At 43.5% G+C, this 14763-nt stretch overlaps 1 protein-coding gene across 2 annotated transcripts in view; it reads left to right on the top strand.

Annotated features, from left to right (window-relative positions):
* Nucleotides 1–14763, top strand: part of LOC139418113 (Rho guanine nucleotide exchange factor (GEF) 12b) — a 121077-nt gene that overhangs the window by 73488 nt on the left and 32826 nt on the right. For both annotated transcript variants that reach the window (XM_071167317.1, XM_071167316.1), the window contains 10 exons: nucleotides 1907–1984; nucleotides 5188–5307; nucleotides 5834–5956; nucleotides 6258–6383; nucleotides 6509–6607; nucleotides 6766–6876; nucleotides 7187–7285; nucleotides 7752–7794; nucleotides 7964–8069; nucleotides 8422–8559. In XM_071167317.1, the coding sequence (XP_071023418.1) occupies nucleotides 1907–1984; nucleotides 5188–5307; nucleotides 5834–5956; nucleotides 6258–6383; nucleotides 6509–6607; nucleotides 6766–6876; nucleotides 7187–7285; nucleotides 7752–7794; nucleotides 7964–8069; nucleotides 8422–8559 (1043 nt within the window). The remainder of the gene's footprint in view (nucleotides 1–1906; nucleotides 1985–5187; nucleotides 5308–5833; nucleotides 5957–6257; nucleotides 6384–6508; nucleotides 6608–6765; nucleotides 6877–7186; nucleotides 7286–7751; nucleotides 7795–7963; nucleotides 8070–8421; nucleotides 8560–14763) is intronic.

The following is a 14763-nucleotide window of genomic DNA, read 5'->3' as shown; positions in this document are numbered from 1 at the left end:
GTGCCATTTCAGACACTCTCTCTCTCATTTTATATACAGTACAAGCCAAAAGTTTGGACACACCTACTCATTCCAGGGTTTTTCTTTATTTTTACCATTATCTACATTGCAGAAAAATATTGAAGACATCAAAACTATTAAATAACACATATGGAATCAGGTAGTAACCAAAAAAGTGTTAAACAAATCAAAATATATTTAATATTTGACATTATTCAAAGTAGCCACCCTTTGTCTTGATGACAACTTTGAACACTCTTGGCATTCTCTCAACCAGCTTCATGAGGTAGTCACCTGGAATGCATTTCAGTTAACAGGTGTGCCTTGTTAAAAGTTAATTTGTGGAATTTATTTCCTTCTTAATGCATTTGAGCCAATCAGTTGTGTTGTGACAAGGTAGGGGTGGTATACAGAAGATAGCCCTATTTGGTAAAAGGCCAAGTCCATATTATGGCAAGAACATCTCAATAAGCAAAGATAAATGACAGTCCATCATTACTTTAAGTCAATCCAGAAAAGGTAAAGAACTTTGAAAGTTTCTTCAAGTGCAGTCGCAAAATCCATCAAGCGCTATGTTGAAACTGTCTCTCATGAGGACCGCCACAAGAAAGGAAGACCCAGAGTTACCTCTGCTGCAGAGGTAAGTTAATTAGAGTTACCAGCCTCAGAAATTGCAGCCCAAATAAATGCTTCACAGAATTCAAGTAACAGACACATCTCAACATCAACTGTTCAGAGGAGACTGTGTGAATCAGGCCTTCATGGTTGAATTGCTGCAAAGAAACCGCTACTAAAGGACACCAATAATAAGAAGAGACTTGCTTGGGCCAAGAAACACAAGCAATGGACATTAGTGGAAATCTATCCTTTGGTCTGATGATTCCAAATTTGAGATGTTTGGTTCCAACCGCTGTGTCTTTGTGAGATGCAGAGTAGATGAACGGATGATCTCTGCATGTGTGGTTCCCACCGTGAAGCATGGAGGAGGAGGGTGATGGTGCTTTGCTGGTGACACTGTCTGTGATTTATTTAGAAGGCAAGGCACACTTCACCAGCATAGCTACCACAGCATTCTGCAGCGACACTCCATCCCATCTGGTTTGCGCTTAGTGGGACTATCATTTGTTTTTCAACAGGACAATGACCCAAAACACCTCCAGACTGTGTAAGGTTTATTTGACCAAGAAGGAAAGTGATGTAGTGCTACATCAGATGACCTGGCCGCCACAATCACCAGACCTGAACCCAATTGAAATGGTTTGGGATGAGTTGGACCTCAGAGTGAAGGAAAAGCAGCCAACAAGTGCTCAGCATATGTGGGAACTCCTTCGAGACTGTTGGTTGAGAGAATGCCAAGAGTGTGCTAAGCTGTCATCAAGGCAAAGTGTGGCTACTTTGAAGTATCCCAAATACAAAATCTATTTTGATTTGTTTAACACTTTTTTGTTACTACATGATTCCATATGTGTTATTTCATAGTTTTGATGTCTTCACTATTATTCTACAGTGTAGAAAATAGTCAAATAAAGAAAAATCCTTGAATGAGTAGGTGTGTACAAACTTTTGACTGGTACTGTATATCTTTTTTTTCTCTTTGTCCCTCTGTTTCCCTCTCTGTCTATATCTGCCCCTCTCTGTTTTCTCTCTCTTTCTGTTTTTCCTGTCACCCTCGTTGTCCTCTCTCTCCCGCTCTCTCTCCACAGTTCCACTTCCGTTCTTCACTCCCCCTTCTCCTTCCCACCTCAGTATCCACACTCACTCTGCCTCTTTCACTTTCTCTTCTCACTAGTTTCCTCTATTTCCAGTTAAACCTATGCCAAAGCTGCCATTCTCCCTCTGCTGCACGCCAGTGAAGTCCCCAAGCGAACAAAGTTCTTATTATTCATTTTTGGGGTTGGTCCCTCAGGAGGAGAATAACGCACTTCACAGCCAGAAGGTGGACATCTTACAGAAGATGCTGACCAAGGAGCAGGAGGATTTACAGGCAAGACACACACAAACACAGTGTCACCATACTCTGAAGGTTTCATGAGGAGATGAGACAGTCAGTCGAACTTTGTTTCTTTGATTTGAAAGAGTGAATGCCGGTTTTTCTATGCAGCTACACTCATAAATCATCTCAGACAAAGTAGGAGTGCTGATCTAGAATGAGGTACTTGTACATGTGATCTTATTCATTATCAAAATGTACAACTGATCCTAGATCAGCGCGCCTGCTATTAGACGCTATATGAATACGGGCCCAGATGAAATTAAAATCATTCACACAATAAATTGTCATCAAAAGCTCGTCATTGAAGTGGATCACCCATAAATGCTTTATCTTAATGATGTCATTACACGTTTCTGCACATTCATTATGTTAATTTGCAACATGCTTCAGTTCAATCAAGTACAGGCTTAACTGAATAACAACAAATACAGAATACAATATAGAATTTTATTGAATAGTTTGAGGTAGGCCTCGTCTCAGAGGAAAGCTCCTCAGAGCCAGATGGTGAGGACAGGTTGCCCTATGCTGGGCAGCTGGCATTGAACCCCCCCTCCTCCCGGGAGAACGGGGATCTGATGACGGACCTTCAGTTATGGTGGGGAAGTAGAAGGTCGTTGGAAGACTGTGGTGGGAGACACAAGGTTTGCGTTGACATATACAGTGTGCTCCAAAAGTATTGGGACAGTAACACATTTTCTGTTGTTTTGGCTCTGTACTCCAGCACTTTGGATTGGAAATTATACAATGACTATGACAATGAATGAATCATGAATAACGATGAGTGAGAAAGTTAGACACACAAATATCATATCCCCCCCCCAAAAAAAATGCTAACCTCCCCTATTATTGTAATGGAGCGATGTTAGCATGTCTTGGGGCTATAGTATTTGTGTGTCTGTAACTTGCTCACTCATAATTATTCACTATTCATTCAGGATCATCTGTAATAATGGTAGCCTCCAAATTAATGTAGAAGTGTTTAGAAACCTATTCCATTCTTATATATAATAAAAGTGACTCAAAAATGTCACAATACATTATTTATTATATTGGGCAGAGAATAATCGGAAACTCAACCAAAACAAACAAATGCATCCAACACATTTGTAGTCACAAGCTTGATGTAGTCATTGCGTGCTATGATTATAGGACCAAATACCTAACTATTACCACTTTAATACACATATAAGTGTATCTGTCACAATACTTTTGGTCCCCTAAAATGGGGGGACTATGTACAAACAGTGCTGTAATTCCTAAATGGTTCACTCAATATGGATAAAAAAATACCCTCAAATTAAAGCTGGCAGTCTGTACTTTAACCTCACAATCATTGTATCATTTCAAATCCAAAGTGCTGGAGGGCAGAGCCAAAACAACAGCACGTGTCACTGTCCCAATGCATTTGGAGCTCACTGTAAATACTCCCCTAGATTCATTCCCATTGGTTGAAAAAAAGGAAAGTGATAATAGCACACGTTAGCCCATAGGTTAATCAGCAACTGTGGTGGAATTACCTTAGTGTTCAATGCTCATAGACTGAAGTTAATAGGTGAATGCTTGCTAATAGGATAGGAGGAGAGATGTGACGCTAAGCTAATGAGGTAACATTATCAAATCAATTCAAATCAAATGTATTTATTAAACCCTTTTTACATCAGCAGATGTTACAAAGTGCTTATACAGAAACCCAGCCTAAAACCCCAAACAGCAAGAAATTCAGGTGTAGAAGCAGGAACCTAGGAATAAAACTAGAGAGGAACAAGGCTCTGAGGGGTGGCCATTCCTCTTTTGGCTGTACCCTGTAAATATCTGCTATGCTGATGAGTGAGATAGGAAGCGATGTGAATTATATGAATTATATGAGTTAGATGAATGAAAAGTGATGATCCATTCAGACCAGCCTTACTGACTGAACTTTCGTAAACTACATTTCCTAGCAGCATTCATGGCTGTCACGCCCTGACCTTAGATATCTATGTTTTCTATATATTTTGGTTAGGTCAGGGTGTGACTAGGGTGGGTAATCTAGTTTTTTTTGTATGTCTAGGGTTTTTGTAGGTCTATGGGTTTTTGTATATCTATGTTGGCCTGATATGGTTCCCAATCAGAGACAGCTGTTTATCATTGTCTCTGATTGGGGATCATATTTAGGCAGGCCTTTTCCCCATTTTCTGGTGTGGGATCTTGACTATGTGTAGTTGCTTGTCGGCACTATATTGTATAGTGTCACGGTTCGTTTGTTATTTTGTTAGTTTGTTCAGTGTTCATTCTTTTAATAAAGAGAATGTACGCATACCACGCTGCGCCTTGGTCTCCTTCATACGACTAACGTGACAATAGCAGTGGCATCATTCCAGTTTAGCGTGGAATACTCACTGAGTTTCCTGGAAAGCATTGAATGAAGGCAAAGTTAATTAATTCTCATTAGTGTGTTTGTGTTTAAGTCCCCTGTGGGGCCTCTTGATGCCTGCTTTGTCTCTCTGGGGAGTGTGAGCGCCTGCCTCCCATTTCAATGCTAAACAGGTTAGCTGTCAAAACTTTAAAGTAGCTTTTAGTGGTGTAGCTAGAGTCTTGTGGGTCGTGTTTATTAGGACACACCATAACAAGACGTTTTGCAACAGAATGTGAGATGAGAGTTGCTTATTGAACGTCTTTGGGTAGTACCTCCTCAGAACTCAAGCAGTTTTCTGTTTTGCGACGAATTAACACAGCCCTGTTGCAGTGGTGGGTGAGGGAGGAATGGACAAAAATAAACAAGTTCTTCCACAATCCTCAAGTCTTTCGTGAGCCATTTCTTCTCTTCCTCTGGTTCGTGTTCATCAGGCACTAAATGGAAGAAATTGAACTGAACAGGGAGAGGCAACCAGAGCATTAAGAAACGCTTGTTTTTGTGTTCTGTTACAAAATGTTTTGCTACCATGTGCCCTAATGAATACGACCCTGTACCATTGAAGCCAATCATTCTTACCACTAAACAGATACTCTACCATGGTAACCACTCAAACACTGACTACATCTCACCCTCTTAGTTTCACTTCCTCCTATGACTGACCATGAAATAGAACTAGGACCATGCCAACTGGACACATACACATACATGCACGCAGACTCGTACACATACACATGTGCACACACACACACACCTCCCTCCTGTGTCCTCTCCTAAAATGTGTCCTGTGTGTCATGTCCAGGCTATGAAGGAGGTGTACAGCAGGAACCCCACAGCGAAACTACTGAAGGACATCCAGGAGGCCAAGAAACACATTCCTCTGCTGCAGAGCCAGCTCAGCAAAGCCACAGGCACACCTCAGGTATACACACACATACGTATGTATACCAGGGTTTCCCAAACTCAGTCCTCGAGACCCCAAGGGGTGCACATTTAGTTTTTTTGCCATAGCACAGCTGATTCAAATAATCAAGCTTAGGAGCACACACAAACACTTTCTCTCATAGACACACAGTCTCTCCTGCGCTCACTGTTTCTCTCATTCTCTCTCATTGTTTCTCTCACTCTCTCTCATTGTTTCTCTCACTCTCTCTCACTCTCTCTCACTCACTCACTGTCTCTCACTCACTCACTGTCTCTCACTCACTCACTGTCTCGCTCACTCTCACTGTCTCGCTCTCTCTCGCTGTCTCTCACTCTCACTGTGTCTCTCTATCTCTCTCGCTCTCTCTCACTGTCTCTCTCTCTGTCTCTCTGTCTCTGTCTCTCTTTCTCACACGGTCATTCTCTCTCTCAAGTCAAGGGCTTTATTGACATGGGACACACACTCTCAAAGGGACAGCCCAGTTACTGTCTGGCCTGTCACACATGATTCTGTGTGTTTTCAGGATGGCTCCCTCTTCCACCAGGACGGTGAGGTGGAGGAGGGGGGCATTGAGGCAGCCGATGGAGAGCAGACCCCCTCCTCGCAGGGAGAAAGCAGCAGCGACGGGCCCTGGACCAATAACGCTGTGAGTCAACCTGGCCAACTAGCCTGTCTGTTATTATCACCACCAGATTGTCCTTCCATGACAATTATATGTGAACTGGTATTCTCAACAGAATACCATTGTACTGGAACCAGGGTTGGGGTGTTTTCCATTTCAATTCAGTCAAATCAGGAAGAAACTGGCATTCCAAGTCCTATTTTCCTCAATGCTTTTGTTTGAGAAAATTGGACTGGAAAGTGTGGAATCAATACCACAATGCCCCTTCAAAATCAGAGACTGGCAAATGTAAAATGTGACTGGTGTGTGGGTATTTTTATGTCAGGTGTCTCCCAGTCCCCTCCCTGAGAATCCGTGCCAAAGAGAGACACCCTGCCACAGCCCAAAGACCACCCCCCGAGAGAGCCTCAACTCCTGCCCCTCGCCTGACGCAGAGGACACGACGGACCTGGTGACACTGACACACACACTGTATATTTGTTGTTTGCAATAACCCAGTTCGTGAGTGTGTGTGTGCATGTGAGTCCCATCATTGCACTAACACCTTGTCTCTCTCTGTGTGTGTATGTGAATCAGAACTGTAACTTCCAGTCCAGTGTGGGCAGCCCCTTCTCCCGTCTCAACCCACAGATAATCGGAGCAGAGGATGACTACTTTGACACAGAGCAGGAGCAGGTACTGCTAGACAACTGTTTGTCTGTCTGTCTGATTGGCTGACTGAGTATCTCTATACTCTCTCTCTCTCTCTATTTCTCTCCTGTCTGTTTCTGTCTCATTTTCTCAATGTCTCTCTCTTACTCAACTTTACCTTTCTGTTGATCTCTCTCTCTCAGATCAACGGTCAGTGTAGTTGTTTCCAGAGTATAGAGCTGCTCAAGTCTCGGCCCGCTCACTTGGCCGCCTTCCTCCATCACGTGGTCTCTCAGTTTGACCCTGCACCTCTGGTAAGTCAACCACACACAGACACACACCAAAACAAAATGCCTGCCTAACAGACACATACTCTTACACTCATTCACACCATTCATAAAGTACATCCATAGTAGCTACTGCTTGAGCTCTAGGCATGCAACATTACTGTAACTGTCCCAAAATTCACAGGCTTTCCAGAAATGTGGGCACATTTTGCAGCCCCTAATGAACGCTGATATTTTTTAATTAGGGTACAGCAGTTACTCTTTAGCACTTTGGTGGTTTGACCCCAGAATGCTTTGGTCAGTCGTTTAGACCTAACTGGCTCTGATTCTCTCCCAGCTATGCTACCTTTATGCTGACCTGTACAAGCAGACCAACTCCAAAGAGACCAGACGGATCTTCATGGATTTCCATACTTTCTTTATGGACCGAGCAGCGGTAAGACACACACTTGTGCACACACATTATGTACAAGCACACATGCATTCACACACACACATATGCGCAAGTAAAGGGGCACACACACACAAAGAAGACTGTAACTTTTGGCTCAGCTAAAGTATTTTAAATGGGATTTGACATGGGCACACATGGGTATAGAATAGATAGGTGACACCAGTGTGTGTGTCTGTGTCTGGGGCATTGACTACCAACTTTTTAAAACCCCAGCACCATCTTGTGAGTGTGTCTGGACAGTTCCTTCACAAGTGGTGTGCTTCTGCTGGAAGAAGTCTGGCTGTTGGGTTTTAATCTCCTTTCAGATAATTAGGATCATTTTAAATGTACACTCTTTATCTGGTGTGGTAGATTAAGGAGAGGAAAGGGTATTGTTGTGGTTGTATTGCAGAAGGTCTCTCTTCTAGCTTTTTTTTTTTTAGCTGAGAACTCTTTTTCTCCCTTGCAGAATCTGAAAGTAGCTGTGCCTGAGTCTATGACCTCTGAACTAGGTGAGTTATTACTCACTCCTCTCATGTCTTGTATTAGATTAGCAACAGTTTTAGCAATGCAGTAGTGTATTGTCTAGTGTAATTGATTAGAATGTTTCCAAAAAAGGGAGACTGCTTCAAACTGAGTGTGTGTGTGTGTGTTGGCAAACATGCTGTTGTGTGTTCCCAGAGCGGCGGAGACCTGAGCTGATCCCAGAGGAACTGCACAGACCTTACATACAGCTGTTACAGGACACACTGCTACCAGACATCCAGAGGAACCTAGAGGACTTCAGGTCAGACACAAACACACACACACACACACACACACACACACACAGACAGAAACACTCATACGTACACAGACACACATTCAGACAGAAACACTCATACTCACACGGTCTCACACATATACCATACACGTGCACAAACTCACACTTCTCAAAGATGATGTGCACATAATGATGCTTTGATGTCATATTTTCTCATGGATTATAAAATTGCAAAATCTTCTCTCTGCCTGTGTGTATCTGTCTGTGCGTGTGTCTGTGTATGTGGATCTGTCTGTGTGGATCTGTGTGTGTGCGTGTGTGTGTGTGTGTGTGTGTGTGTGTGTGTGTGTGTGTGCGTATGTGCGTGTGTCTACAGGCAGAAGCGCAGCATGGGTCTGACCCTGGCAGAAGGGGAGCTGGCTAAGCTGGACACAGAGAGGGTGAGAGACCGCGTGTCGCTGGAGAGAGAACGCTCCTGTGCCGAACACATCATCTCCAAGATAGAGGAGGTTCTGTAAGTCCCTGCAATACATGCACACTAGGTTTGGGCGATATTACGATAACATCGTGTATCGACGATGATTGACAGCGATCGTCGATGGTGACGAGAGAGTGATGTGACAGACAATGGTTTAGCCTATTTGAACTTGACTGGTACTGCGCAGTAAAAAACAGAGTGTCTCAGCGCACAACAGGGAAGTACACAAGTGACATTCCCAGCAATTTGCCTATTCTTTGCTATTTCAATAAATATACAGAATGCAAGAGGAGAATGTAGGCCAGACAGAGCAGAGAATTGCACCAAAGCAGTGCAAAAATGCATTTTTTATTTTATTTCACCTTTATTTAGCCAGGTAGTTAAGTTGAGAACAAGTTCTCATTTACTGTGACCTGGCCAAGATAGAGCAAAGCAGTTCGACACATAACAACACAGAGTTACACATGGAGTAAAACAAACATACAGTCAATAATACAGTAGAAAAATAAGTCTATATACAATATGAGCAAATGAGGTAAGATAAGAGAGGTAAAGGCATTAAATAGGCCATGGTGGCGAAGTAAATACAATATAGCAATTAAAACACTGGAATGGTAGATTTGACCGTAGATGAGTGTGCAAAGTAGAAATACTTGGGTGCAAAGGAGCAAAATAATTAAATATAGTAGGGGATGGAGTAGTTGTTTGGGCTATTTATAGATGGGCTATGTACAGGTGCAGTGATCTGTGAGCTGCTCTGATAGCTGGTGCTTAAAGCTAGTGAGGGAGATAAGTTTTCCCAGTTTCAGAGAGTTTTGTAGTTTGTTCCAGTCATTGGCAGCAGAGAGCTGGAAGGAGAGGCGGCCAAAGGAGGAATTGGCTTTGGGGGTGACAAGTGAGATATACCTGCTGGAACGCGTGCTACGGGTGGGTGCAGCTATGGTGACCAGCGAGCAGAGATAAGACGGGACTTTACCTAGCAGGGTCTTGTAGATGACCTGGAGCCAGTGGGTTTGGCAACGAGTATGAAGCGAGGGCCAGCCAACGAGAGAGTACAGGTCGCAGTGATGGGTAGTATATGGGGCTTTGGTGGCAAAACTGATGGGCAACCCCCCCCCCCCCCTCCCAGAAGTAAAAAAAACATATATTTTTAGGAACTGTGTGGGTCTCAACTTACAACTCAACTTGAGTTAGAATAGTGGAATACACAAGGTGCAATTTGGCTGTGCATCAGCAATTTTTATTACCGGCTGGGGAGCCCCTTTTTGTCTAGCCTATATTCCCTTTCATCTCCATTCGATTGGCTATGAATAAGACTGAAGGCTACGCTTCATTGTTTTGTGCAGGGTTTCCTCCATATCAAACGATGAATGTTACAGAGTTACGTCTCATTATTTGAATAGCCTAAAAACTTAAGGTTCACTACATGACTAAAAGTATATGGACACCTGCTTGTCGAACATTTCATTCCAAAATGATGGCCATTAATATGGAGTTGGACCCCCTTTGCTGCTATAACAGCCTTCACTCTTCTGGGAAGGCTTTCCACAATATGTTGGAACATTGCTGCAGGGACTTGCTTCCATTCAGCCACAAGAGCATTAGTGATGTTGGGAGATAAGGCCTGGCTCGCAGTCTGTGTTCCAATTCATCCAAAAGGTGTTCGATGGGGTTGAGCTCAGGGCTCTGAGCAGGCCAGTCAAGTTCTTCCACACCAATCAAGACAAACAATTTCTGTATGGACCTCACTTTGTGCATGGGGGCATTGTCATGGTGAAACAGGAAAGGTCCTTCCTCAAACTCTTGCCACAAAGTTGGAAGCACAAAATCGTCTAGAATGTGATTGTATGCTGTAGCGTTAAGATTTCCCTTCACTCGAGCTAAGGGGCCTAGCCTGATCCATGAAAAGCAGGCCCAGACCATTATTACTCCTCCACCAAACTTTAGAGTTGGCCCTATGCATTCGAGCATCCGCCAAACCCAGATTCCGTCAGACTGCCAGATGGTAAAGCGTGATTCATTTCTCCAGAGAATGCGTTTCCACTGCTCCAGGGTGAGCTTTACACATTCCAGCCAAAGCTTGGCATTGCACATGTTGATCTTAGGCTTGTGTGCGGCTTCTCGGCCATGGAAGCCCATTTCATGAAGCTCCCGACAAGCAGTTATTGTGCTGATGTTGCTTCCAGAGACAGTTTGGAACTCGGTAGTGAGTTTTGCATCCGAGGACAAACAATTTTTGCGTGCTACGCGCTTCAGCACTCCATTCTGGGAGCTTGTGTGGCCTACCTCTTCACAGCTGAGCCGTTGTTGCTCCTAGACGTTTCCACTTCACAAAAACATGACTCACAGTCTTTTTTTTCAGTTAAGAACAAATTCTTATTTTCAATGACGGTCGAGGAACTACCTTTTTCAGGGTCAGAACAACAGATTTTGACCTTGTCAGCTCGGGGATTCAATCTTGCAACCTTGCGGTTACTCGTCCAACGCTCTAACCACTAGGCTTGACCAGGGCAGCGCTAGCAGAGAAGAAATTAGACAAACTAACTTGCTGGAAAAGTGGCATCCCATGACAGTGCCACATTTGAAAGTCACTGAGCTTTTCAGGACGGGCCATTCTACTGCCAATGTTTCCTATGGAGGTTGCATGGCTGTGTGCTCGATTTTATACACCTGTCTGCAATGTGTGACTGAAATAGCCGAATCTATTCATTTCAAGGGATGTCCACATACTTTTGGCCATGTAGTGTAGCAAGAGAACTAATTCATAAGAGAGAACAAACAATATCAATAGCCTATAGAAAAATTAGATTGACAAGTTTCATCATGTTTAAGGTTATTATGAAAGAAATTATCCATGCGGGAAGGGAAAATTATAGTATTCTTTTAAGAGGGAAATAAAACAATTATTATCCAGTTCTGAAGACGATAAACTGCTTCTATCCAGCCCATGATGTAGTCCTATAACCTAGCTCACTATGGTAAGACAGCCTGTTCCTCAACAGACAGTCACTGCTCCATCATGTGTGCTGCCTAATCAGACACACACACACAAACCAGCATCATCAAGATGATTGAGTGATAACACGACACGAGTCAGGTCTCTGTTTTCCACTTCGAGATAGACAGGAGGCAAGTGTAGTGCACGATGCACGTTCTTTCTCTCTCGTTCTCTCTCTTGCACACACACACATTCTTTGTCACTCACGTACACACACATGCAATTACAATCACAGGAAGATGATGTTATCAGCGCCATAAGGATTATCTACTCTGGTAATGTTATAAGTTGTAGGTTAGAGGTGAAAGGAGTGTTGGGTCGTTCAACCTCAAAAAGCACAAGACATAAGATTTTAACATCCAACAACACTGTTTCTATAACAGATACAAATAACTTTTCTGAAACATTATTTTGTTGAAATATAATTTGGTCTCTGAGAAATCAAGCTAATCGATTGCACCCAAATTGGCTATTTTAATTTACAGGATTCAGATAATATTCAATAAGTATAATGAGGAAGAAATTAGGAAGGCCCAAAAAATTGGCAAAAGCCACAACTGATTTTAGGGGAATATCCTGATAGACGAAATACATAATACAAAAATAAAAACAACTTTGTTTAAACTTGGGAACTGACTTGCTGCGCAGCCTGCTCAACTTGGATGCCGGTGAGTTTTACACAGGAGCGGGAGAGAGAGAGAGTAGCAATACAGACTCCTGCTAGTTAGACAAATGTATAGATTTCATAGGTTATCTGTCATCCCATCTGGTAGTGCCTGTTTTGACTGCATCAAATCAATGTAAAGATGCTAGCTAAGATATCCAGCTATGTTAGCCAGCTATCTCGCTAGCTATCTAGGCTAAAAGTGATTGAGCCTACTTTTCTGCACTTCCTGTCTTTGTCTACAACGATTCCATTCAGATTAAATCAAATCAAATGTATTTATTTAGCATTTCTTACATCAGCTGATATCTCAAAGTGCTGTACAGAAACCCAGCCTAAAACCCCAAACAGCAAGCAATGCAGGTGTAGAAGCACGGTGGCTAGGAAAAACTCCCTAGAAAGGCCAAAACCTAGGAAGAAACCTAGAGAGGAACCAGGCTCTGCCGGGTGGAGATTATAACAGAAATGGCCAAGATGTTAAAATGTTCATACATGACCAGCATGGTGAAATAATAATAATCACAGTAGTTGTCGAGGGTGCAACAAGTCAGCACCTCAGGAGTAAATGTCAGTTGGCTTTTCATAGCCGATCATTCAGAGTATCGCTACCGCTTCTTCTGTCTCTAGAGAGTTGAAAACAGCAGGTCTGGGACAGGTGCCACAGGCAGAACAGTTGAAACTGGAGCAGCAGCACGGCCAGGTGGACTGGGGACAGCAAGGAGTCATCATGCCAGGTAGTCCTGAGGCATGGTCCTAGGGCTCAGATCCTCCAGAGAGAGAGAAAGAGCGAGAGAAAGAGAGAATCTGAGAGAGCATGCTTAAATTCACACAGGACACCGGATAAGACAGGAGAAGTACTCCAGATATAACAGACTGACCCTAGCCCCCCGACACATAAACTACTGCAGCATAAATACTGGAGGCTGAGACAGGAGGGGTCAGGAGACACTGTGGCCCCATCCGATGATACCCCCGGACAGGGCCAAACAGGCAGGATATAACCCCACCCACTTTGCCAAAGCACAGCCCCCACACCACTAGAGGGATATCTTCAACCACCAACGTACCATCCTGAGACAAGGCCGAGTATAGCCCAAAAAGATCTCCGCCACGGCACAACCCAAGGGGGGGGGGGGCGCCAACCCAGACAGGAAGATCACGTCAGTGACTCAACCCACTCAAGTGACGCACCCCTCCTAGGGACGGCATGGAAGAGCACCAGTAAGCCAGTGACTCAGACCCTGTAATTGGGTTAGAGGCAGAGAATCCCAGTGGAGAGAGGGGAACCGGCCAGGCAGAGACAGCAAGGGCGGTTCGTTGCTCCAGAGCCTTTCCGTTCACCTTCACACTCCTGGACCAGACTACACTCAATCATATGACCTACTGAAGAGATGAGTCTTCAGTAAAGACTTAAAGGTTGAGACCGAGTCTGCTTCTCTCACATGGGTAGGCAGACCATTCCATAAAAATTGAGCTATTTTGGAGAAAGCCCTGGCTCCAGCTGTTTGCTTAGAAATTCGAGGGACAATTAGGAGGCCTGGGTCTTGTGACCGTAGCGTATGTGTAGGTATGTACGGCAGGACCAAATCGGAAAGAAGGGTAGGAGCAAACCCATGTAATGCTTTGTAGGTTAGCAGTAAAACCTTGAAATCAGCCCTTGCCTTAACAGGAAGCCAGTGTAGGGAGGCTAGCACTGGAGTAATATTATCACATTTTTTGGTTCTAGTTTAAGATTCTAGCAGCCGTATTTAGCACTAACTGAAGTTTATTTAGTGCTTTATCCGGGTAGCCGGAACGTAGAGCATTGCAGTAATCTAACCTAGAAGTAACAAAAGCATGGATTAATTTTTCTGCATCAATTTTGTACAGAAAGTTTCTGATTTTTGCAATGTTATGTAGATGGAAATAAGTTGTCCTTGAAACAGTCTTGATATGTTTGTCAAAAGAGAGATCAGGGTCCAGAGTAACACTGAGGTCCTTCACAGTTTTATTTGAGACGACTGTACAACCATCAAGATTAATTGTCAGATTCAACAGAATATCTCTTTGTTTCTTGGGACCTAGAACATGCATCTCTGTTTTGTCCGAGTTTAAAAGTAGAACGTTTGCAGCCATCCACTTCCTTATGTCTGAAACACAGGCTTTTAGCGAGGGCAATTTTGGGGCTTCACCATGTTTCATTGAAATGTACAGCTGTGTGTCATCCGCATAGCAGTGAAAGTTAACATTATGTTTTCGAATGACATCCCCAAGAGGTAAAATATATAGTGAAAACAATAGTGGTCCTAAAACTGAACCTTGAGGAACCCCCGAAATGTACAGTTAAATTGTCAGAGGACAAACCATTCACAGAGACAAACTGATGTCTTTCCGACAGATAAGATCTAAACCAGGCCAGATGTGGTGATCGATGGTATCAAAAGCAGCATTAAGGTCTAGGAGCACAAGGACAGATGCAGAGCCTCGGTCTGACACCATTAAAAGGTCATTTTAATAACAAGTGCAGTCTCAGTGCTATGATGGGGTCTAAAACCAGACTGAAGCGTTTCGTATACATTGTTTGTCTTCAGGAAGGCAG

This window comes from Oncorhynchus clarkii, chromosome 10 (genome assembly GCF_045791955.1).
Source record: "Oncorhynchus clarkii lewisi isolate Uvic-CL-2024 chromosome 10, UVic_Ocla_1.0, whole genome shotgun sequence".
NCBI lineage: Eukaryota > Metazoa > Chordata > Actinopteri > Salmoniformes > Salmonidae > Oncorhynchus > Oncorhynchus clarkii.
This window is presented reverse-complemented; position numbering and strand designations above follow the sequence as displayed.